Consider the following 25,343-nt stretch of genomic DNA (forward strand, 5'->3'; position numbering starts at 1 on the left):
CATCAAGAGAGGTGCAAACAGATCTACTGACTATTCACCAGTTTTGTGCCAAAGCACTTAATTGAAGCAAATGAACTGGTAAGCAAAAAGAGCTCAACACTCTGCCATTTCGTTGGTATTATCAAAATCCAACAACTGTGATTCAACGGCAAGTTACTGAGCAATCAAGAGAAGACTGAAATCCCCCAAATCAGGGTTCTCAATACTATTCATGATTTTTAAATACATCAATGATAGTAATTCCCCCCACCCATAACATCCATTTATGTCTTGACTATTCCAGGTGAGAAATTTAGTGTTTGAGCCTGTCTCTTAAATTTCACAAAACATAACTGAATCACCATAACAAAGATAACAGCCAAAGAAATAGATCTCTGGTGAAATATGAATCCCATGTGGGACTTGTCAGAGCAAATGCTGAAGCAAATAATGCAAGAAAGATATTCAGGAGTTTTATCCTGGCAGAAGCAAGAAAGAGAAGTCAACTGCAGTCTTAGTTACTGTACGATCCACATCTAAAGAGGCAAACTGCTATTCAAAGGCTGGATTTCATGACTCACAGGGAAAGCAACATGTGGTTGCTTATTCAGTAAAACAGCAACTACATGCAAAACCGTCTTGAAACCTCTTCATGTTTCAAACACTGTGGACGTTTTACTGCAGTTCAAATGAAATGCAGTGACAACAACTAAACCAACAGAAATGAGTTCACTTGCATGACAGACATCTCTCTCACAAAATGAAGAATTGGACATTCAAAAGAAGCAGGATAGCAGAACTGGGCTGCAGCTGTAACTCTGTATGCAGGTTGCCCTCTTTCCATTAAGTACACTGACTGCTATTTAAACAGTTACGAAATTCAGGGTGGAGCAAAAACTTGCCATAGTCCCCAATTCCCAAAAGAAAGGGGTGAATACTGACCTCTTTCATCTTGTCAAGTTCATTCTGCAGAGCCTGCTTAGCGATCTCTACTTCGATTAGCTTCTGTCTTAGCTTGTCATTTTCATCTTCTGTGGTGGTGCGTTTTTCTTCCACATTTTCCAGCTCATGGTGAAGTCTCACTGAAACATCCTTCGCAACCTAAATGCAACAGTATTTAAAACTTTAAATAAGCAGAAATTTATAGCAGAACTATGTTATATGAGTCGTCTGCCAACAAAAACTGAGTTGGTGTAGATAATTATGAAGCTAGAGTAGCATTCTGACCAGTTAGGAGATATATTTCAACTAAATATTCCTAATGGTAAGAGTTGTGTGACAGTGGAACAAATTGTATCACCAGGTGGTGGGATCTCTATTTAAGCAGAGGCTGAGCAATTGTCTGTCTGGTTTGTTGTAGTTGCATCCTGCCCTGCAGATCCTGCATTGAGTCTGGGGTTCAACCACATTCCCTCTAGATTCCCTTCCAATTCTATTAGTTACATAGAATCATAGAACTGCAGAGTTGGAAGGGACCACAAGGTTCAATTCCATTAGAAGTTGAATAAATTACTCTCCCCACCAACGAGCCTAATTGGGGCTTAGATCATGCAGTCCAATGTACTCCTGATTATTACATGGCTAAGACGTGACTGGAACTCCCACATCAAATACCATCTCTCTCCATTAGAAGACTAGGCACAGCCCAACAAAAAGCTTTATTTGAACCTGGGAGTCTTAGTTACATTCACTTTTCTCAGTAGAAAAATCTCCTTGACACTAACATGAAAACTGGGGCTGTACCCCTTGGTTGATGAATCCAGTAATGCTTTAGAAATCAAGGTTACAAATTTTAATTGGGCAGGAAATTTTTTTAACTGGTATGTCTGAGTAGGGCACAAATTGTTTTAAAGATGTGTGGCTTTTGTATGCCACTGTAAATGTGAATTCAATGAAAAATACTTAAGAAGCCTTTTACTTCTAACAATGAGTGATTGTTCATAAAATTGTAATTCATCTGTTTTCCAAATTTACAGGCTTTGTCACTTTACACCTTTACGTGGATTTTACTCACATCTTATCTTCATACCTTGAAAGATCAGGTTAGGTTAATGGATATGAAGATAAAAAACTGAGGATATGTCAAAAAACTGAATATATTACAAAACAGTACATGTGGTGCTTTAAAATTGTAAAAACAAGCAGAAAAGGAACTATTAGACATCTTGGTGTAGACTTGGTATAACAACCATTAAAAGTAAAAATCTGTAAGATTCAATTTTATCTATTGGTACACAGATCTATCTATTAACATTCAACTAGCCTTTTTAACATTTTGTTTAGCATGCTATTATATTTACAGTTTGATATCTTTTCAAAAGCAATGATCACTTTCAATAGCCTTTCCCCCCAAACAAGCCTACATAAGATTGTGGCTTTAATCTTAGTTTCCCCGAGTTACAGCAAGTCAAAGGAAAATGATTGGCTGGAAACAACCCAGAAACCTGCTATTTACCAGAAAGCAGCAGGAGAGAATGACTCACTCATTCTTATGGGAAACATAATTGTCTATGAAATACGGTTAATTAGAATACAGACTGTCTTTCAATCTAGGGATGGGAAAAGGTAGAAAACATACCACTGAAAATTTTAATATGGAAAGAGAATACAAATTTGGGTAACTAGTCATAATGTAGGAGGAAAAGATCTAGGCCTCTAATGTAATTATATTATGTTGCAGTTTCTTTAAATCAAATCTGATTGCATCATCAAGGTTTTCATCATCACATATTTGTGAGATAAACTGTAGTGTATCAACTACAAGGTTGGACCCTTTTGTCTTCAAGACACATTTGCCCATTCAAATGGCCTCTGTAGAGCCTTGGGTAGCTTTATACAGAAGTCAGTGAAACAACTGTCAAAGCAACAAAGCAACTTCTTAGCCTAAGTGTTCTTCCCCTCACCAACTCCTTCCACCATTTGCCAATTTCTGACCCCATAGTACCTTTAGGTCTTGCTCCAAGCTACGTAGAAGTTCTCCATCAATCTCCCCAGTTTCTGCATAGCGGAGCCTCTTGCGCTCTGCTTTTCGAAGGCGATACTGGAGGATCCTGCAATTTTTATTGGCCCTCTCCAATTCATGGCGCATTTCCTGCAGTTGGCAGGCATCCTCTTCGAAGAAGCTGTCCCTCATCTCATCCATCTCAGTCCTTAGCTCATCTATCTCATTCTGACAACCATTCAGACAGGACAGACAGAAATCCACCATACAAGGTTAGTTCACATAAATTAAAGTAATAAAAAAAAATTAAAGTAACCTTTAGTGCTATTACTAAAAGCAATAACAAACAGCACCTTCGGGTAATCTACACATATTTTAGACAGATGTATCCATTGCTATCTTATGCCTGCCCCCATAATAGCTCTCATATGCCAACATGTATATCGGTAGGGAATCCATTAATAAATCATAAGTAAATGGTACTTATCCAGTGTGGGCAGCAACAAGAAGTAAACAGAGCTGTATCTACCACTAGATACTCAGTTGACTTACTAAAAAGTAATGGCCCTAATATAGCCAATTCAATTTATTTCAATGGGTTTACTCTGAGTATGACTAACATTGGTTACAACCCATAGTCTCCCCATTATTTGCACTTATCAGCTCTACAATGGCAAAGCAAGAGGCATGTTGGTGTTACCCATCTTATCACCACATAGTCATTCCTGATATGATAGTATGTAACTCCTGAATATTTATCTACTAACTGTAAAGTGTAACCGTAATCTTAAAGAGACCTAGCATGCAATCCCTTCCCTAACAGGTGAAACAAATGGTAGCAGGAAAGAGCCATCTGGTCTGAAAAGAATAATTACTTTAAACATTTCCCTTAAGACATACAAAGAAGATGCATGGCAAAATTTGGACAGCTTCACACATGAGAGGGGAAGAATGAACATGGATGTTCATGGTTTGGCATGTCAGCCATGGATGCTTTGTAGGGTCTGGCTGGGAACTACAGTACTATATTCTGACTGCTATTCCAAAAAGCTGAATTTATTAAATGCATACAATCCAATGTTTGATCAGGGGTAGCCAGTGGCGTAGCGTGGGTTGTCAGCACCCGGGGGAAAGGCAAGTAATTTGCGCCCCCTAACCCGTGGATTTGTGCCCCCTAACCCATGGATTTGCGCCCCCTAACCCTAACCCCCAGATGTTGCGCCCGGTGCGGCTGGCCCCCCCTGCACCCCCCATGCTACGCCACTGGGGGTAGCACAGGAGGAGAACTAGAGCTTCCCCTCTCAGAAATGCAGCAGAATATAAACATTTCCCTTTTTGATGGGAGTGGGTGGAATGTAGCAGCTGCTCATATTTGTGTCAAAATATGTCTCCTCCCCATTTTGTGTCTCCTCCCCATTTTGAAACCAGAAGGTGTAGCATCTATTGATCGATTGCTTTGTCTTCTACAAGAGGGGTTCTCCAATTGAATTCCCCACTCTGGGCTGGCCCACACTCTTTTAGCCCTCCCCCTCTTTTCTGCTCACCTTGAGAGTCTCATTCTCCTCCAGCAGTTTCTCCATCTCTTCCTGCAGCTCCTGCTGCTGCTGAGGGTTGAGGCTCAAGGCGCCTTCGGCGGCTCGGCTGCGCCCATTGCCCTCTTCCGCCCCAGCCAGCGCCATTGGCGATGGGGTCGACGAGGCAGGCTGAGGCTGCTTGGCGGCCGCGTCTTCGCCGTTCCCCGGGCTGCTGCCTTTGCTTTGCATCTGGGCCGCTGCCAGCCCCTTCCTGAGGTGGAACTGGATGAGCTCACTTTGCAGGCATCCTTCCTTCCAGTAGCCGCCGCCCTTCGCTGCTGCCGCGCAAGAGGCCGGAAGAGCCGGGGCTGCGTCCCCTCCGCCCTTCGGTAGAGGCCTGCCCGCTTTGCCTCGGCTCCAGCTCTTGGGTGGCGGCTGTGAGAGCGCGAAGGGGTCCTCCCTCTCCCCCTCCTCTCCAGCCGGCGTCTGCGGCTGCTCTCCAGCTCCGAGAGAGGCGAGCTCGGGGTCTCTGGGAGGCGTCTCCCGCTTGTCAGCCGCAGGCCTCGGCGCTGCCTTCGGGCAACCTCCTGCCGGGACCAGGGGCGTGGCGGCTTGAACTTCAGCACCATCCCCGGCCTGAACAGCTCCCAGCGGCGCCGCGCTCCTCGCTAGCGCAGGCTGTGCGGACGCCTTGTCCCCTCCCACTCCGCCTCCCTTCGCGCGGCCCGCTTTCTGCCCGGGCGGCGGCTGCTGCTGCTGCGGTGGCGGCTGCTGCTGCCGGGCGGAGCTTGCTTTGGAGGCAGCGGCTGCAGCAGCCGTCGCGGAGCGGGGTGAGCTAGCAGCCGGGGAGGGCTGGCGGACGGGAGAATCCTTGGGTCTGCCTGGAGAGGATGCTCGCTGCTGCTGCTGCTGCTGCTTGTTTCGGCTGCTGCTCCCCTCTGGATGCAGGCGAGGAGAGGCGGTAGCAGCAGCGCCTCCGCTAGGCGGCTGGCTCATGGCTGGTGCTATCTCCCAGGCGTGGCAGAAAGGTCCGGCCCCGCAAGGGTCATCGTCCCTCCCTAGCTGCCCTTCGAGCTGGGGAAAGAGGCACACACAGAGCGCTCGTAAATGACTCAGCAGCGCATCACCAAGCCGGCCTGCTCGCCACAATGGGAACCAAGGGCCTCCAAGAAATAGGGAGGAGTTGGAAGCGGCGCCACGAGGTTTGCGGAAAGTCCCAGGCGCAAAAAGTATCGCGCTCTCCTCCAAGGCAGAGGCGTCACCCGGGGGGTTGCATTGAGAGCACTCCAGCTTTGCAGAAAAAACATTTGCTATTCCGGGAAGGGGAGCCTTTTCTACTGCTGATTTTCTGGTTCCAAACGCTCAAAATCACCTCGTCCGGAGAATTCCTCAAAGAATTATTTCATCTAATCACTTGCTCCTAAGTACTTCTAGAGGGCAGTGGGGCTGGTTCCATATAGCCGTTTTAAAATGGGTCATCCAGCCTTTCCCACCCCAAATTCCATGCTTACTTTTACTGCACTTTGTGCTAGTTAACCCACAACTCTGCAAAAGGGGTAATGAAAGGTTCTGGGTAGCCTACTATCTTACTAGTACACTATCAAACTAGTGTACTATCAAACTATACAAACAAGCTGGGGGAGCCGTTCACTGGGTGAGCTTTGGCCTTGTTCTGATTGGCTGACACAAGTTTGTGTGCTCATTCAATGCTGAACAACAGGCATTGTACACCCCACCATTATTTCACTTTATAGTGGCTATTCCCTTTACCCTGAACCCCAATAATAAATGTGGGTGTCTATGGCTGCAGTCTTACACACACTTGCCTAGGAAGAAGACATGGATCAGATTTCACTGCATGTTTGTTCACATTCATCCCTGCCTAACCCTCTCTTCCTCCCCTCCCTCTACTGTCTTCCTTGCAAATTTAAATTGTAGGTCACTTCCTTTGCTGCTTCTGTATCACTCCAGGTACATTGGTGGTAAATATACAGGGAACAGTCAGAAACAATAAGATGCAGAACTACTGCTGAAGCCACACAAGGCATGAATCTGCCCATGGGAGCCAATCCATCCAAAATATACTCTTGACTTCTTCAAAAGAAGAAATAGTTCAGCCCTGTATACATGAAGGAGTATCTCCACTCCCATTGTTTGGCCCACTGTTCAACACTGAAATCCAACAAGGTTACAGGGAACCAGGCATAGGGCCTTCTCAGTAGTTGCTTCCACCCTGTGGAACGCCCTTCCATCAGATATCAAGGAAATAAACAACTACCGGTATTTGACTTTTAGAAGACATCTGAAGGCAGCTTTGTATAGGGAAGTTTCTAATGTTTGATGTTTTACTGTGGTTTTTTAATTTGCTGGAACCTGCCCAGAGTGGCTGGGGCAACCCAGTCAGATGGGCGGGATGTAATAATTATTATACTATTATAATTATTATTGAGAACCTCTGGACTTGGAACTCCAAACCAGGATCTCTAAGGTGAGAATGAAAACATGTTCCAAGTTACAACTAAAACATACTTATAATCATGTAAAACAAATCTAGTTATTCAGTAAAGCACTTTAATTTCTTCCTCCTCCACCCTGTCCAACCCAACACACACTTTTGTATTTCTTTTTTGTTCCCCAAGTGTAGGGATTTTAATTAGAATTGCTGAACTTCCCTTCTAACTTCCAGCTCTGTGCATTCAAATGCTAAAGACTATTTTTCTACAAAGGGTGTGTTTTAGCTGAAATACAGACACTTTTGTATTTCTAATCTACATTTTTAAATGGAAAGAATGGGCAAAATATACAGTAGAATGGTAGATCTCAAAGTTATTCTTAATCCAGAAAAGTATAACCTCAATATGCAATATTACTCTCAACAGCACCTTATGACAATTATGACAAACTGAGCATAATATACATGTGCATGAAGAGAGAGGGTGACCAAGAAAGTTTTACATGAGACGATGAAATAGACAAGGTCTGTTGCCAGATTTTAGCAGTCTATAAAGTTATATGCCAGAAAAACACTAGATTATCTAATTATTTGCTTAGGTGCCAATGCTGCGGATTCTTATTTTAGATGAAGTACTTAAAAGAAGTGAAACATTATTAATTTATTATAATGCAGGCAACTACAATATATCAAATGGGAGAAGATCAGTCCACCACCTGCATTTTATTAGTGTGAATAAAATAAAATAACCACCTTCTGAATTCTAGAATTCCCAAGTGTAGATGGGATTGCAGCCTAAATTAGTAAATGTTTTACATATATCTATTACTATTGTCACCTCCAGATTCTATTACCCTAAAGTCTTCAGGTTACCAAATGTTAGCAATTATTTGAAATCTCTGTTTCTCAAACACTTCATCTTCAATCTGAAATTCAAATTGGTTTTACTGAATGAAACTTCAGGTTCTCAAAACAAAGCAAAAGCCAAAACACTACACAATAACCTTCAAGAGTTTGGATATACCTATAGGGATATATATATATATATATATATATATATATATATATATAACCTACAGTCCTTCACATTAACAACCTCCTCCCACCTCCAAGTTGCATTGCAGCAGAGTCATCACTTTTACCAAGGACATCCTTTGACCTCCTTCAAGTCTTCAATTGCAGCAGCGGTTGATAATCTCTCTATACAAACTTCATAACCCATTTTTAAAAATAAAATAAATAAAGTTACAATCAAAACCAAGAATCTCTCCCCCCCCCCCGATCTCTGGGACATCGTCACGTGGTTATCAGAGAGGTGGCAGAATGTTGCGCCTCTGCAGATTTCCATGTTAAAGCAAGGGGTGGGGGGAGAGGAAGAGAGAGAAACAAAGAAGGAATTCCATACTTCACCATTTAGCATAGACTACCTTGAAAACAGCCAGCAGCTCAGAAGCGGCTCTATTTGGTCACTTATCTCCACCCCCCGCCGCCCCCCAGCAACGGTCTATTTCCAGCGTGTCGAGATTTCGAAGCTCTTTTTGAACTTTTATCCAGGTTTCAGCAGGCGGAGAGTTTGCACGCGCGCTCTCTACAAAGGATCAAGCGCTTTGTTAAGTTGCCCTGCTGTGCGATTGCCCTTTTTCTTTGCGAACAATGGCTCCCGCCGTCATCAGCGTTACTTACCCCCCACTTGGTGTCCTCTTAGGCTGGCTAAACTGCACACGCCCACGGATGCACGAGGTACCAAGCGGAGCCAGAGCTGCTCGGGGTAATGCAGCAATATTCATGAGCTGACCTCATTGGGCCCCGGAAAGGGAGAGCGGGTGGGGGGTGGGGAGAGGAGGGAGGGAGGGAGGGGAGAGAGAGAGAGAGAGAAGAAAGATCAAAAGAGAAGAGCCACGCCCGGGCAGGCCTCAGGGCTCCATTGCACCTCGTATTATCGGCACGGGGTAGAATTGGATTACAGCTCTCCGAGTAGGAAGGAGGCAAAAGACATGGGAAGTTTTCCCTTCGAAATTCAGTCCAGAGAACAGTCGATTCTGATCAAATATTTATTCTTCTTTGAGGCCCGGATGTGCGGAGTGCACAGTGATGTCAGGCGCTTTTTGATGTTGCAGCAGCATCAGCATAATGACAACTGGGCTCTCCTTTGTTCTTTGGCTCCAGTGGCTGTTTGACTTGCATTTCAGTCAGTCTCAAGGAATCGGAGACAAAGACAGACTATAACCATGTTGCTCCGCTGCCTGTGGCTTCACTTACTCTGGATTCTCTTTTGTGAAAACTTAAAAAGGCTGACTATCACGAGTAAAGGCCTAATACCGTTTACCAAACGTGGTTTTAATTATTTGGTAGAAATTTACATTGAATTCTCTTGTAGTTTCAAAACTATGTATGCACGTGTTAGGGTTCAGAGATAGTTCTTTCTTTAAAGCTGATCAAATAGTCTAAAATATGGATTGTCTGTTTCTTGCCTCTTGAAATCACCAATAGTAGATCCTGCATATTCTGTACAACACAATTTTCTGCTATCTATTGTGTAATCCTTATACATCTTCTAAGAAGAAGAAGAAGAAGAAGAAGAAGAAGAAGAATGCTGAATGTGGCTGGGCCACTTCACTGCAAGTTTTGTCTATTTTTGTCTATTTTTGTGTAGTGCCATCAGTGGACAGTAAACTCCAGTTCACACAAATGTAAACAGGTACCTGACAGTTTAGGATTAGAGGACTAAAATCTTTTCTGTCTGGTGACTCAAACTGCTAGGTGTTAAGATTGTTGACCTGATGAGGAATTTCACTTTGGGTGATCTTTGGCTTGGGTAGTAGATGGTCATATGGAATAAAGGAACACAAAAGAGAAAGGTTTAAGTTGTAGATAGTGTCATGCTTGTTACTTGTATGAATGGAACCTCCAGCTTTGGGCCAGTTCATGCAAGAATGGAGGTTTTTGACCTTACACATTTGATTAACAATTTGTTTATGCCTGTGTTCCAATAATTATTGGAGTACAGTGGAACCTCGGGTTAAGAACTTAATTTGTTCCGGAGGTCCGTTCTTAACCTGAAACTGTTCTTAACCTGAGGTACCACTTTAGCTAATGGGGCCTCCCGCTGCCGCTGCCCTGCAATTTCTGTTCTCATCCTGAAGCAAAGTTCTTAACCCGAGGGACTATTTCTGGGTTAGCGGAGTCTGTAACCTGAAGCGTCTGTAACCTGAAGCGTCTGTAACCTGAGGTACTACTGTACTTGATATATGGAGCAGTAAACGGGGCCATAGCTAACAGGGGCTAGCTGGGGTCTCAGCCCTGGGTGAAGCCTCTAGAAACACACATGGGGTGTGTGACAAATGGGGTCTTTGCCCCAGGGAACAGAAAGCCTAGTTTCGGCCCTGCAGTAAATGATGAATTGGTAGGTCCAATCTTTGATTTGTAGAAAATACTTATGGCAAATCAACTAAATCAGATTATATAAAAATAATAATTCCAGCTTGGCTGGAATCCTCATCCCAGTCTCCCAGTGAGGCCTTGGAAGCTTGGCTTGCACCACAACAGGGTTCAGCACTAGGCAGCTCCCATGGAAGAGGTTTGGCGCTGTCCAACCCCACCAGCTAGTGGCAAGTAGAATGATGAACTGATCCGGTCCTACTGCCATGCCAACCCATACTCAACCTGCCACAGTCAATAAAGATTTGGCCTGATTTCATCCCAACCTTTCTTTCTCGTCGTTTGCAAATCTGGGTCACAGAATGCACCTACTGAGGCAATAAAGTATTGACTCATAAAATGATTCCTTTTACAAATAACAAAGATATGTAACAATTAAAGTATTTTCCACCTGTGAGTTCCAGTATTTTTGAGAGTAAAGGTTCTTATAAAGTCTTAGATGAGCCAGATGTTTGCATATACTGGTGACAATGAGTGACCTTGTGCATCAATATTTGAAAAGGAAATAAAATCATGCCACATGGTCAAAAACGAGAAAGGTCATTTGAGTTCTGTCCTTTAGATACTTTTAGTTTATGAGATATCTTTTCAAGGAGGGCAATTTATCAAAACTAATTCTGTCCCATTTTCTAATGTTCCTATTTTGCCTGCTGAACCTTCTTGTGTTATGGGACTGCCTTTTTCAGCTATATACTGTCATGTGCTAAATTTTAAATGCCAGGAATGAACTGTTTGCTGGCATGCCACTCCAAATGGTGATCTGTGAATGATTTTTCTATGTCTTCCAGCATTCTAATTCCCCCACCTGTGTTCAGTTTACCTCAAGAAATATAAGGTTCAGAAGCTTCTGTGCTTAACTTTGCACTTTATGAATCACTAAAGATTTGGGCTCTTTGTATATTATTCCCAGAATCTGTAAAGATGGGCTAATTCTTTCTGTTTCGCTGAGTTTCATGCTTGATAGATTTAAGCATGTTAATTTTAGTTTTCTTACTTTTATATCCTGTCTTTCTTTGATTATGGAGCTCAAGGTGGTGTCTGTGTGACTTCCTGGCAGTCAGCCATCAAGGCACTGACCAGACCCAGACCGGTTTAGCTTCAGCAAGATATGTCTTCCCATTCATTCAAATGGGACTTGCACAGGATATGTTCCAGGCAAGATTAATACTACTGAGGGTGTTTGTAGGGTGGGGGTGAAGCAGTCGTTCCCATGCTTGATTTTGGCTATGATTGAATGGGGTTGACCATCAGTATAATTCTGTATGAAGCAGAGGAATGTATCAATTGATTGATTTAAAAGCTGTTATCTAATTTCATTTCAATTTTGAAGCAGCTTGCAATGAAAATCAGGGAAATGTCATACAGCAGATAATAAAATTGCATGTGAATAGCTTAGAGCTACCTTGAAAAAGATTGTCAGTAAAAACAAAGCATGGTAATAAATTAAATTAACATATCACAGATTCAGGGATGAATTAATCTTCTATGCCTTTTTGAGGGTATCCTGTTCATTCCTTTAAAAATAAACAAACTGAAGAATAACAGCATGTAATTGCAAGAAGCTCTCTTTCTACAAAAGGTGGAAGGGGGAATACTCTTCCCTTTTCTCAGCTGCTCTCTCCTCCCTCCATAATATAAGGGAGAAAATGAAAGCCATGCAGCCCGTCCCCCCTTAAGAGGTTAGGGCTTGTTGATGGAGTGACATGCTACCAGGGTAACCATGGAAACTAGACTCACTCACACAAAAACTGCTTCCCAAGCAGTCCAGAATGTGTGTGCATTTGTAGAAAAAGAGAAAAGATAAGCTATTGTACTTGTGAGGGTAGCAAATTGGATCCCTTTTCCATACATTTCACCCGAAATCCTTAAAGCAGTATTGGTGTAAAAGCCAAAAGGTAGTCACAGTAATCGCCCAAATGTGTTTATAGCACTGGAACAAAACATCAGAGTATTTTGTTGCACTCACCTTGCAAAATGCTCTCTGAATTAATATTTTATCAGCTAATTAGTATTTTCCTTCTGGGCACTACTTCTGATCCATGTAAACAGACTTAATATAACTGCAGTATATCAGACTGGCAACAATAACCGATTTAAGGAAGAGGAACTCTCAGCCATACCAGATCTTGATGCGTTGGTCTAGCACCAATCTCTAAAATCCCAGTACCCAGTATAATCAACCACATGAATCGGAGGGGGGGGTGCACCTCAAAATATTTTAGAAAGCCAAAGCTCTAGAAATCATTTAGAACTAAGATCTCTCATTTCGAACTGTTTTCGCACATAACATTAAGAATCACCACTGCCAGTGGTGTAAGGTAAAGGTAAAGGACCCCTGGATGGTTAAGTCCAGTCAAAGGCAACTATGGGGTTGCAGCACTCATCTCACTTTCAGGCCAAGGGAGCTGGTGTTTGTCTGCAGACAGCTTTCCGGGTCATGTGGCCAGCATGATTAAACCACTTCTGGTGCAGTGGGACACTGTGACAGAAACCAGAGTGCATGGAAATGCCATTTACCTTCCCACTGCAGCGGTACCTTTTTATCTACTTGCACTGGTCTGCTTCTGAACTGCTAGGTTGGCAGGAGCTGGGACAGAGCAACGGGAGCTCACTCCGTTGTGGGGATTCGAACCACCGACCTTCCGATTGGCAAGCCCAAGAGGCTCAGTGGTTTAGACCACAGCACCACCCACGTCCCCTACCAGTGTTGTAGGTTTTAGTTTCACCTAATGGATCTACTTAGGTTGAAAACTGATTGAAATCTGGTGTGTTTAAATTATTATTATTTTATTTATTAGATTTATATACTGCCCTTCATCTAAAGATCTCAGGGCGACTCACAAGATAAAATGTGGGACAGAGTCCCTCCTGCATAAAGAAGCTACAATGTTGAGGGCAATAGGGTGAGAATTCCTCAGATGCCACCAAGCCAGTCTTTCCAGAGAGCAGGAAATATCAGAAGATTTCATTTAAAACACTACTCTCATGATGAAATCCATTGATCCACCTTGAACTGAGCCATGCACTAATTCTACCTAGTGATGTTTCTTTATTGGTAATTTCTTCCATTAGGTCTCTTTTACTCTATTATAATATTCTGTCCACTATGTAATAGGTTTTAGGTTATTAAAAATGCATGGCAGCTTTATGATTTCTCTTAGCATTCATTGCTCTATCATCTCTACTGCTGGAAGAGGCAGAATTTGTCTGAGGCCTTCACTGCTAAGGCCTATGTAGAATGATTTTTCTGTGGGAAGTTGTTTGCTGCCTCAGTAACATTGTGGGCAAAATGACAATGAAAAATATTTTCCTTTTTCTTGTTCCACAAAAATGCTTGGAGAAGCTCTAGTTCTGACAGCAAAAATAGGTTGGCACACCTGTATTTTTAAAGGCATAAACAGAACGGGTTGCAACTGTATAAAATGAGATTATTTCCTCGCCTCTGTTTAATTCTACTTTGCGACCTTGTAAACAAGATAACTTTCCCACACTGCTTTAATCACACAGTTAATAAAAAGGAGCCAAGGTTGGTTAGTTTTTCAGAAAATAAGAATTTTAAAAAGGGCTTTTGAGTAACATGTCAGGAAAATAAATTAGGCCGAAGTACACATGCATGTGTAGTAAATAGCAGTCACCAGCATTAAAAGCCAGGAATTTTAATTTAAGCAAGCATCTTCTATACATGTGTGACAGTTTAGTAAAACTATACATGAAGCTAACAGTTTAGTAAAAAAACTAGAAAAAAGGCAATCCCAAATGTGAGAAATGATCATGTTGCTTTTTCACATAATCTACAATCATGCAATTGCTAGACAACCTTAGATGTCTGATCGCCGAAGAATTGATGCTTTTGAATTATGATGTTGGAGGAGACTCTTGAGAGTCCCATGGACAGCAAGAAGATCAAACCTCTCCATTCTGAAGGAAATCAGCCCTGAGTGCTCACTGGAAGGACAGATCCTGAAGCTGAGGCTCCAATACTTTGGCCACCTCATGAGAAGAGAAGACTCCCTGGAAAAGATCCTGATGTTGGGAAAGACTGAGGGCACAAGGAGAAGGTGACGACAGAGGATGAGATGGTTGGACAGTGTTCTCGAAGCTACCAGCATGAGTCTGACCAAACTGCGGGAGGCAGTGGAAGACAGGAGTGCCTGGCGTGCTCTGGTCCATGGGGTCACGAAGAGTCAGACACGACTAAATGACTAAACAACAACAACAACATTGTTAGAACAGCTTGTGGTTAGGATGCTCATAAGTAGGACAGCTTGCGGCTGGAGTATGGTTTATTCATAGGCTTCAGCAGGTACAGTACTCACTTACACCTGTAACTGGGACAACTAGTGGTCAGGCTGTTGCTTGCGTCAGTATGTAAATGCATAGGAACATAGATCAAATAGGGAATAGGATAAACAAGAAGGGTGGGTGTTGAAATCAGAGTAATGGGAGATGTAAACAGGGATGGGAATGTTAGCTGGGTAATTAGGCGGTCATGATAGGCTGTAAACCTTGTAGTACCCAGCTAATGGGGAAAGAAGGGAGGGAATATAAGCTTGTGCTTTGTCAATTTGGGATGTGCCTACTTTGGACACCAGCTCTTGCAAGAACATTTTGTAATCAATAAACTCTTTGCTCCTTCACCAATTTTGTTCAGATTTTATTTTGAGGATCTTAAGACCCACCTCTAACACCAAACAAACCATAGGTTGTCGGCGGGCTTGGACTGAGGGCTGAAAACAAACTGTTTTTAAAGCATGTTTAAGAATACAGCTTCAAACTTTTTTAAAAAATCACATCTGAGGGGAAAACTTTTTTCATTTTTAAATTCTCCTTCCTATCATAATACTTTGAATCCACACATTTACACAAAGGAGAGGGAGTAGAGGTTGACTGGGCAGGCGCTAAATAAATTTGGATGTTCTGTTATTAGTTATATAGGAATATAAATAACACCACTATAACCTCTTTTTAGTTATAAAGGGATTCCATATGTATGTTTGATGGGACAAAGGAATGATAACTGCCTCTTAGAAGGACCAGTAGCCACCCTAGGGTGTGCATTGCCTGGTCATTGTGGTTGTAGCACTGCCGTTGGAGGGGAGCTCAGAACCCTTGGAAGGTGGATGTGGCCACAAAAAGTTAACTTTTTGTGCTTGTTCAGGGTGGCTTGGTAATTCATCAGATGGGCGGGGTAGAAATAATAATAATAATAATAATAATAATAATAATAATAATAATAATAATATAATTAAGCCCTGATCAGATTTGAGCATGTGAACTTGTTTTGTCCATATGGAGTTCATCTGTCAGGAAGTGGCAAAGATGTCTGGATAGATCTCTCTCTGTTCAGGCCTTCTGGATTGGCTACAGAGGTTGGTTGGGCTGGCAGAACAAGGACCATGGTAGGATCCCACCCAGGGTGAATTACTATAAGGGGGCAGCAACTGGGGGTTACAGATGAGAAGAGTCTGTCAAAAGGAAAAGGAAAGGAAAGAAACCAGAACAGATTTGTGTGAATACACTTCCCACAATCATCTGCACTTCAATTATCTGCGCTTAAATAGCAGACTGGTTAAACTGGTTGCCACCATTCCTGGAGTTGTTGTTGTTGTTTTTTGCTAAGCAGAGTACATATCCAAGTGAACAAGATGAAATTGTAATGCCCTGCAATATGTATATTTGTCCTGCATGTTGGGGAGGAGGAAGCAGAGAGGAGAGGCAGGAGGAGTGACTTATTTCTGATTTACATAGGGTGTACGTTTCACATTCTAACTTGCTCCTCCCTTTTTAAAACAACTTTCATGCATTCTGAAGCCAAGAAACAGAATGGTCTTGTCCAGCATGGGGTGCCTTTTCCTGAGAAATTGTTTTTGGCATCTCTTCATCTTCCTTTTTGCTACTTCTTCACTCAGCCTAGAACTCACAGAAAAATTAGCTGAAGAGCCAGAAAGCTACAGTGATGATGTTCCTCCGCTATGGCATTCTGCACCTGGAAATTTAGATGATTACCCAGTAAATGGCAACAACATATTAATCAACCCGTGGAGCTACCCTCAGAGATTAGGACTATACAAAATCCTGCTTAAAGCCACATCTAACTTTTTCGCTCCTCTTGGACCAAATGATGCTGACAACAATGTCCCAGGAAGATTGCCCCAGCAGCATGGTTTGCAATACATTTCGAACAAAAATATCTTATGGGGACTGGCTTTACAGCATGGCTGGCAATACTCTACAGGTATGAACGAATTCCCTTACAATCTAAACTGTTAGGAATGTGCTCTCTCTTCTTGGTTCAAATGGCAGGAGAAATAGGTTGAGATTTGTGACTTTGAAAATGTATTTCAGCGCTTTTTGTTAAGCTCTACAATGCAAAAATGGTGTTCTTAGCCTCACTGCTTTTTGTTTGTAAAAAAATGAGGTCCAGTGCTCAGACATCATACGTATGGACACAATAGGGAAGTGGGTGTCTTCTATATATACAGATGAAAGGGCCAATTAGCTTAGCTCACCTCACTTTATTGAGGATAGCGAAAGAAAACGTTGAAAAAAGATCCTCCAACTACAGACATAACCAAAGCAGGCTGCTCATATCTCAGAGTCACAGCACTGCTGCCCACTTCCTGCTCATTATTATCATCCCAATTCTTAACAATTTCCCCACAAACTTTGTTCTTCAGCCCAAGCAAGGAATACATCTTTTCTGTAGCACATATTTCCTTTCCATTTCCACCTTACATGTACAGTGGTACCTCAGGTTACATACGCTTCAGGTTACATACGCTTCAGGTTACAGACTCCGCTAACCCAGAAATAGTACCTCAGGTTAAGAACTTTGCTTCAGGATGAGAACAGAAATTGTGCTCCGGGGGCACCACGGTAGCAGGAGGCCCCATTAGCTAAAGTGGTGCTTCAGGTTAATAACAGTTTCAGGTTAAGTACGGACCTCTGGAACGAATTAAGTGCTTAACCCGAGGTACCACTGTATTAACAGTACAATGCTACGCATGCTTATCAAGTAGCAAGCTCCACTAAGTCCTTGCATAAAGTGATGGGTATGTGATGTGGCTCTTTAAAAAGGGGGATGGGGTACTCTGCATCACTGAGTGTCACTAGAAAAAAAACACTGCCTGTTCTCATATTTTCCATGTACAGTGGTACCTCAGGTTAAGTACATAATTCGTTCCGGAGGTCTGTTCTTAGCCTGAAACTGTTCTTAACCTGCAGCACCACTTTAGCTAATGGGGCCTCCTACTGCCGCTGCACCGCCGGAGCATGATTTCTGTTCTCATCCTGAAGCAAAGTTCTTAACCCGAGGGACTATTTCTGGGTTAGCGGAGTCTGTAACCTGAAGCGTCTGTAACCCGAGGTACCACTGTACCTGGGTAGTGATCATTTGAAGGGACAATGAAACACATGAGAAGAATGTTTAACCCTCTCCAACTCAGTTGAATCTCCCTTGCAAATGTTCCTATGGTCATTACACACACTCTGCCCAAAAAACCTCAAAGATTTCACAGTGGGCCTACAGTTGCAATCTTACAACCACCTACCTGTGGCTAAGCCCGGCTGAACTCAGCCAAACTTATTTCTGAGGAGATATGAAATGCAAGGTGTATTTGCAGAGAACTGTTAGGTGTGGCAAAAGTTAAAAGTTATTATGATTGATTTTGTGTAGGCTTTCGATATGGTGGCTGGGTGCAAATGAGGACATGACTCCGTTGCCTTGAGCAGGGAATTTCAGCAGCTGCAGTTGATAAGCTGCACCTGATGAAATTCCCTCTTCTACAGTGCCCTCATTTTCAGCTGGGTACAGTAACTGGCTTCTGCAAGCCTTTCCATATGTTTTGGGCCAACTCCCATCAGCCTCAGTCAACATGGCCATCTGTCAGAGATGATGGGAGTCGCTGTTCAAGAATACCTGGAGAGCAACAAACTGGGAAATGGTGGCATATATAAAACCTTGCTGTGGCGGTTGCCATCTTTTGGGATCGGGTAGGAATTTGTCCACCAGGCCAATTGGCTCCAGCCTGGTGGTTTTGCCTACCTCGTAGCAATCGTCACAACTCACCCAGTCATTAAAATGTTTGTGGTAGGATGTAAACATCATTAAATGTTATGTAATACTGTACTTGATTTTCTTCTAGGCAGACTAGAAGATCCAACCAACATCACAAGATGCAGCAAGAAAGATGGAGATAATCTGTGCATATCAGAGCGCAGCTGGTGGGCGTGTAGGTATTTTCATCCATGAAGATTTTCATAATACCAGAGTCCTACCCACACAGTAATTTGTAGGGCCTAAATGTGCAGAGCATGGATTGGACCTTTATTGCTTATAGTATTTATTATCTCTGTGTTACTGATACATTTATCCAGTGCTTTTTTTCTAAAAAAAAATGTTTAGGAATACTCTCATTTTCCTACTCATATTGAAATACTGCCCCTCAATGAGGCCAAACTTAGATTCACAAAATGTTTAGGGGTATGCATACCCCTGCGTCCCCCTAGAAAAAAGCACTGCATTTATCAATGTGTGAATGAGGCCTCCTGCCTCTGAAATCCTGTGGCTGCAATCCCAGAACCACATATTTGGGAGTTAGACCATTGAACAAATTGGGACTGAAGGCCAAACTCGATGTGAGACCATTCATACAAGTAGTGGCTGCATGAATTCCTTATTTTAAATATATTGCAGAAGTCAGGACCCAATTCAGACTGAAAACCTTGCACAGGAGTAGACAAAGCCCATGAGGTGACGTAAGACAGTCACCACAGACGGTAGATCCCACCTCTGAAAAGCATGCTGCTCCCCACGATGACTGCCCGTTTTTATGCCCCTGCCACCTTTAGCAAGAGGGGCTGCAGAGGAAGAGGTAACAGCAGCAGGCAGTGGCAGAGGAGGGAGTGAGGGATGGCATTTTCTGCTTTGTCTAAAGCAGCCAAATGCCCTAGGCCAGTCCTGGGAGGAGATGTGCATTATGCCTTTGCTGCCTGCTATGCTACTAATCCAGATTGGGGGATGTGCTAATTGCATTTTGGGGGACGACGACTCCCAGTCATGTAAATAGCAAGCTCAGGTGGCCTAGTTTACTTTTTAAAAAGCCATTCACCCAGTTGTTAAATCGTGCAATTGATGTCTTAAGTTTTGCCTGATGCTGCATGGAAGTGTGCCTTCCATTTACCAGAACTTCCAGTAATTTGAATGCTTTCCCGTATCGCCAGATGTTCTGCTAAACCAATATTGCTGCTGTCCATTACTGCAGGTATGAATTACTACCTAGCAATTGTACCCTTTCTGGGAGCACTGGAAAGTGGCATTTTTGGAGACTTGGCAGACAAGGTAGAAATACTACCACCAGATGAGCAAAGAGCTGACTTCTGTCACAGTGTTGCAGAATGCAGTGCCCAGGCACCCAAAGCCATGGCTGGCTGGAGAGATTTCTTCAAGGTACTGTAGCTGTTTTTCTGACAAGACGGATAGTAGGGTGGTTTTTTTTTGCACCAGAACCATATATTTAAAGATAGCAATCAAGTAGCGCCTTCTGTTTTTCAGTTTCAACAATAGGTTATTGTTTCCTTGTTTTCCCACTTCAAAATAATCTCTGCTCACCTACTTCATTAGACAATTTAGGACATTTTAAATGGTTAAAGAAAATAATTATGTTTCAGAACCTGTCTAAATTAATGCCACCAGCAAAATACTGCAAGATGTTGGGATGATTTGTAGTGTGAGTAAGAAAGAGAACATGAAATGTTCTGGGATATATTTGAAGGAACAGGGGCAATCCATTTCTGACACAATTCCGTGGGTATTGCACTGCCATCAATGACATGATATTTTAGAATAGCTGCTCAGCTAATGAGAATTCTAGTTATGGCTACAATCTTATACCTGGGAGTAAATCCTATTGAAGCCAGCGAGGCAGGTATAAGATTGCAATGTAAAGGATGATACAGTATTTATGAACAAAAGCTCCACATGGTGATGCAAGTGCTATGATTTGGAAGGGCTGGCAAAAGAGGGATAGATTTACAATCTTCAGTTACTTCCCTTTTTTAAAACAAAAACAAAAACTTCATTTCCAAGAAAACTGAATAAGGGGAAAGCTCACACACATCTGTAGCAGAACAAACCAATCAGTTTTTAATTAAGGATGCAGGAAGATGCCTTATAGCAGCTTGCTCAAACTCGGTCCTCCAGATGTTTTTGGCCTACAACTCCCATGATCCCTAGCTAGCAGGACCAGTGGTCAGGGATGATGGGAATTGTAGTCTCAAAACATCTGGAGGGCTGAGTTTGAGGAAGCCTGCCTTATAGTCAGACCCTTCATCTAGCTCAGTATTGTTGCCATTGGCTGGCCGTGGTTCACCAGGATTTTGAACACAGGGCATTCCCTCCCCATCTGGTGATGCCAGGGATTTGGCCTGGGACCTTCTGCATGAAAAATAGATGCTGTCCCACCCCCTCCCCCATTCACTTTTTGAGGGCTACCTTTGAAGGTGACCCGGAAACTACAACTAATCCAGAATGCGGCAGCTAGACTGGTGACTGGGAGCGGCCGCCAAGACCATGTAACACCGGTCCTGAAAGACCTACATTGGCTCCCAGTACATTTCCGAGCACAATTCAAAGTGTTGGTGCTGACCTTTAAACCCTAAACAGCCTCGACCCAGTATACCTGATGGAGCTTCTCCACCCCCATCATTCAGCCTGGACACTGAGGTCCAGCACCGAGGTCCTTCTGGCGGTTCTCTCACTGCAAGAAGTGAGGTTACAGGGAACCAGGAAGAGGGCCTTCTTGATAATGGCGCCTGCCCTGTGGAACGCACTCCCATCAGATGTCAAGGAAATAAACAAATATCTGACTTTTAGAAGACATCTGAGGGCAGCCCTGTTTAGGGAAGATTTTAATGTTTGATGTTTTATTGTGTTTTTAATATTCTGCTGGGAGTCGCCCAGAGTGGTTGGCGAAACCCAGCCAGATGGGCGTGGTATAAATAAATAAATAATAAGTTTATTATTATTATTTTATTATCCTAATGGAGTGTGTGTGTGCGCGCGCACGTATGTGCGTATGGCATCTTCTCTTCTAGTATCTCTCATCCACTGCACTGAGCTCTGAAGCGCCTGAAGCACAAGAAGCAGCACTGAACTACATGTGGAACGCTCACGTTCATAGCTTGGCTTATGGAAGGCGAAAGTTTAAAAACCGGTAAGAGAAAACTACCAGAGGTACAAAAGGTTTTTCGCAGGTTCCCTATGATGTACACTCACGGGTCACTTACAGGTGTGAGAAACAATCTTTGTTTTCCAGCAGTCATATGCAGTGCTGTCTTGGAAAGAGTAAAGATACCTGTAATCTTATTTTGATATAGGTGCTGTGGGTGCCAGCACAAAACAACTGCCATGGGTGGGGTGGAGGGAACCACAGGTGCCAATACTCCATACCTGTGAATATCATCACGAAAAGCACTGGTCAATTTAAAACATTTCTGTTTATTCAGGATATAGCTTGAGGAGTGCATCAACCTAGGACTGACTGCTGGCTGTTGCGTTCTACATTTTATCCTGTATATTTGCCCTAAGTTTCTAATTTGTGTTTGATTGTGTATGTATTCTTGAACGTTTTTGAATTCTGTGTCTCTTTGGGAAGAAAAGTCTCTTAATAAATAAATAAGTTCTTCCAACAGGATGTGATGCAGCTCCTGGTAATGTGCAATTAATTAATCAAAATCCGAAAATCTATTCTTACTTAGATCACATTAGAAGCTATTTAACCTGTTGATAGCAGAATGAATATTTTAGTGGGGTGGGCTACAATCTGTCCTTTCTTTAGCATTAATAATTGGCACTGAAGGAATTTTGTTCACTATATCGTGTTTTTCTTTTCATTACCTTGTTTTTAATTGATTTTAGCTTTTTTGTATTTTGTGGTGTTTGAGATTTTTTTATGAAGCAGCAAATAAAGGCAAATAGCAGCAGCCTCATATCTTGCATTGCTCAGGACTGCTAAAACAACAACAGTGCTGTTCTGAAATCAGTGGTTAAAATCAATGCAGTTTTGAAAGCCTGTCCTGTGTCTTGATTCAAAATGATGCCCACTTGTATCCAAACATGGACAAAAGCCTACTCCTTGATCTCAGGAACCATTATGAAAATTGGTTACAATATCTTAAGAGGTGTCCGTGTGCATAGTGAACAAACAGCTTCCAAAATATACAGTATAAGAACAACAACAACAATGGAGTTTAAACTGATTACCTCACTTTCCTCTTCTTGCTTCACATTTCAGATTGCCATACCTTAGTGGTCCTGAAAGCAATTTTGGGGAGGACTGGGCGGCTACTGTTGATTTCATTGCAGCCACACATTTTCATACAGACCAGGAGACCACCAATCGTTTGCAGACTGGCTTACCGCCAAGAATGCTTTTGGAAGGAGAGAAAGCCCCTTTCATTGCAGACTTCACACCTGAGCAGAATAAAGTGCTGTTTCTACTTGGTGCCCTGAGTAGAGTCAATGAGAAAACAGGTAGGTGTTTGGACAACCACACAGTACACAACTAGAATTGAAGCTGTGGGGCTGGTAGGAGGCTGGAGGATGCACAGGAAAGTGGTAGCTGCTTCTGCACTACCCCACACATCAGCTGTTAGGCAGGGAGGCTGAGCAGCCCAAACAAAGCACGCTGTGCCTCCGGTCTCTGCCCTCACCAACATCCTCTTCAGGCTCTAGGGAGGGTCTCCTCATGAGCCATGAAGACTGTCCAGCTTTCTCTTACCATTTTCAAGGTTGAATCAAAATATTTATTTCCCAGCACCACACATATACACACAGTTTTATATGTTCATGTAACATAAATACTAGGGTTGCCTCCAGTTTTTCTTCTGTGTGCAGTTTCTTCCTCCTGCCTTCACAGTGTCTGGCAGATGTTGTTGCAACCCTTTTCCACCACGTGCCAGTTCTTTAAAGTCAATTAAAGATCCAATTAAACAGTGAACCTCTGCTTCTTAATGGTGGTGTAGGAGGGTTTTCACCAGGTGAGGTGCTTTTGCATTCAGCACCTCCCTGCCTCCCATGCCCGAGCAAGAGCCAGGTACTGAGATGAATTGCAAGCGAAGTCCATTCCCCCTGTCCCGGTGGGAATTTGCAAGGATGATTTATCCTCTGTTATCCTTGCTTTTCATTTGCCAACAATCCCCCGCTGTCGTGGGGGCTGCCTCTATTAAGGCAGGCAGGACTGGAAGCCAAAAATAAACTTCATTCTATTCCCAAAAATAAATGACACAGAAGAATGGAAACCTGTAAAGGAGGTGATTCATTTTTAGAGGGAAATACGCATTTCACCAAGCTGAGGTTGCATGCTTTTTCTGCTTTATAATGGTCTTTTGCTCCACTTCTCCACACAGCTGTTCAGATAGCTATAAAATTGGTGTTGCATGGCACCATCTTGTGGCATTAATGAGAAAAAAGCAACTTTTTGCTTTTTATATTTATTTTATTTTTACGCTCATATCCACTTTTCCTTCAGTGAGTAAAGCAGATTAGGCTGAGACATGATGACTAACCTAGTTAATGTCATGGCCGAGGAGAGATTTGAACTCTGATCTGCAAGGTCCTGTTCCTGAAAATCCTACCTGATAGATAGCTCAAAGCCTTCCATGTCAGATCGAAAGCAAAATATAATAGGATGGGAAGATACTTGAGTGCTATGGATGAACAAACAAACAAACAAACAAACAAACAAACAAACAACCAGCATGGTCCAGGACCAGTATCTTCCAGCCATTTAATGCCTGCATAAACATTTCATTTCATTAAACTTTTAATTTGTATACCATCTTTCTATCTTAACTATACACAGTGCTTTTTTCGGGGGGGGCGCAGGGGTATGCATACCCCTAAACATTTTGTGAATCTAAGTTTGGTCTCACTGAGTGGCAGTATTTCAATATGAGTAGGAAAATGAGAGTACCCCTAAACATTTTTAGAAAAAAAGCACTGACTATACACAATGCAGTTTACAAGCTGAAGAAACAACAAAATGTACAACAAAGATCATGCACCTTATAACAATCTGATCCAACACAAAAAGTCATAATAAAAACATAACTTTAAAACAAACAAAATAATGTAATATTCAATAATCTATTAGAATATAACAGCACACAATAAAATTAGCTCTCAAAATACCAGCATGTAAGAATTAAACAGAAATTCACTCTTAACAATTTGCTGAACTGGAAAGCAGAAGATAAATCCTCACATAAATAAATAAAACCTTTCTTTTACAGGAAACCTTTTGCTGCTGATTTGGAAGGCTGCCATGGCTACCGAAGCAGGAAGAGAAATTGGCCGCAAACTTATTGAAAGTGTGATTTAGAGAAACTTGTCTCTGGAAACACATAGCTCAACAAAGGGGGCGGGGATAATTCCTTTAATTATCTGCTTAGTAGTGAATCAACGTTTGCTAGTTGAATGCATTTCTTAGAAATTCACCAGTTTTACGCTTATCTATATGGGATTAAGGTTGCAACCCTATTTACACTTACCTGGCACTTCATTCTGAGTAGACCTATACACAGTGACTTCTTAAATGCCATAAATCAGGCTTCCTCAAACTCGGCCCTCCAGATGTTTTTGGCCTACAACTCCCATGATCCCTAGCTAGCAAGACGAGTGGTCAGGGATGATGGGAATTGTAGTCTCAAAACACCTGGAGGGCTGAGTTTGAGGAAGCCTGCCATAAATAAATAAAATGAAGCTGAAAATGAAACCTGATTTGTCTTTATCAAGGAACTGCAAAACACCCCTCTCCCCCAACCTTCCTTGTGGTTTGAAAGGTCAAAAGTGTATGAAGCAGCAAATGTAACATTACATTTCTACACTAGGCTAGTTTTTAAATACACTCACACACCCCTCTCTATTCTCCATTCAGACAAGCAAGAGTTCATGGAAGCATTCCAGCCTGGCAAAAACATTTGTGTAACAAAGCGAAGTGTGTAGCCTTGGGAGAGTTAC

At 42.6% G+C, this 25,343-nt stretch overlaps 2 protein-coding genes across 7 annotated transcripts in view; one reads left to right on the plus strand and one right to left on the minus strand.

The window, feature by feature from the left end:
- Window positions 1–8,682, minus strand: part of MTCL3 (MTCL family member 3) — a 33,962-nt gene extending 25,280 nt beyond the window's left edge. For 2 of the 6 annotated variants that reach the window (XM_083606315.1, XM_083606310.1), the window contains exons 1-4: window positions 8,314–8,354; window positions 4,465–5,508; window positions 2,924–3,148; window positions 922–1,080 (exon numbers count right to left, since the gene is read on the minus strand). In XM_083606315.1, coding sequence (XP_083462441.1) covers window positions 922–1,080; window positions 2,924–3,148; window positions 4,465–5,430 — 1,350 coding nt within the window. In that variant the 5' untranslated portion in view covers window positions 5,431–5,508; window positions 8,314–8,354. Of the gene's footprint in view, window positions 1–921; window positions 1,081–2,923; window positions 3,149–4,464; window positions 5,509–8,313; window positions 8,359–8,569 lie in introns of those variants that run through there. The other 4 variants (XM_083606311.1, XM_083606312.1, XM_083606314.1 and 1 more) reach the window with 4 other exon arrangements.
- Window positions 8,683–16,108: 7,426 nt separating this feature from the next.
- Window positions 16,109–25,098, plus strand: LOC310759325 (protein LEG1 homolog). Its single transcript, XM_083606318.1, has 6 exons — window positions 16,109–16,559; window positions 18,469–18,555; window positions 19,588–19,772; window positions 21,419–21,537; window positions 22,618–22,856; window positions 24,617–25,098. Exons 1-6 carry the CDS (start codon window positions 16,148–16,150, stop codon window positions 24,703–24,705), a joined length of 1,131 nt encoding a protein of 376 aa, XP_083462444.1. The 5' UTR covers window positions 16,109–16,147; the 3' UTR covers window positions 24,706–25,098.
- Window positions 25,099–25,343: the final 245 nt, after the last annotated feature.

Source organism: Podarcis filfolensis (assembly GCF_964270895.1).
Source record: "Podarcis filfolensis genome assembly, chromosome: 3".
NCBI classification, from domain to species: Eukaryota; Metazoa; Chordata; class Lepidosauria; order Squamata; family Lacertidae; genus Podarcis; species Podarcis filfolensis.

What these genes read in the sequence shown, in the direction of transcription:
- LOC310759325 (XM_083606318.1), top strand. Translation starts at nt 16,148, where the DNA reads ATGGTCTTGTCCAGCATGGGGTGCCTTTTCCTGAGAAATTGTTTTTGG. An exon ending in AGAGCGCAGCTGGTGGGCGT is followed by an intron (nt 18,556 to 19,587) that starts GTAGGTATTTTC and finishes CCATTACTGCAG; the next exon opens with GTATGAATTACTACCTAGCA. An exon ending in GCTGGAGAGATTTCTTCAAG is followed by an intron (nt 19,773 to 21,418) that starts GTACTGTAGCTG and finishes CTTCTCTTCTAG; the next exon opens with TATCTCTCATCCACTGCACT.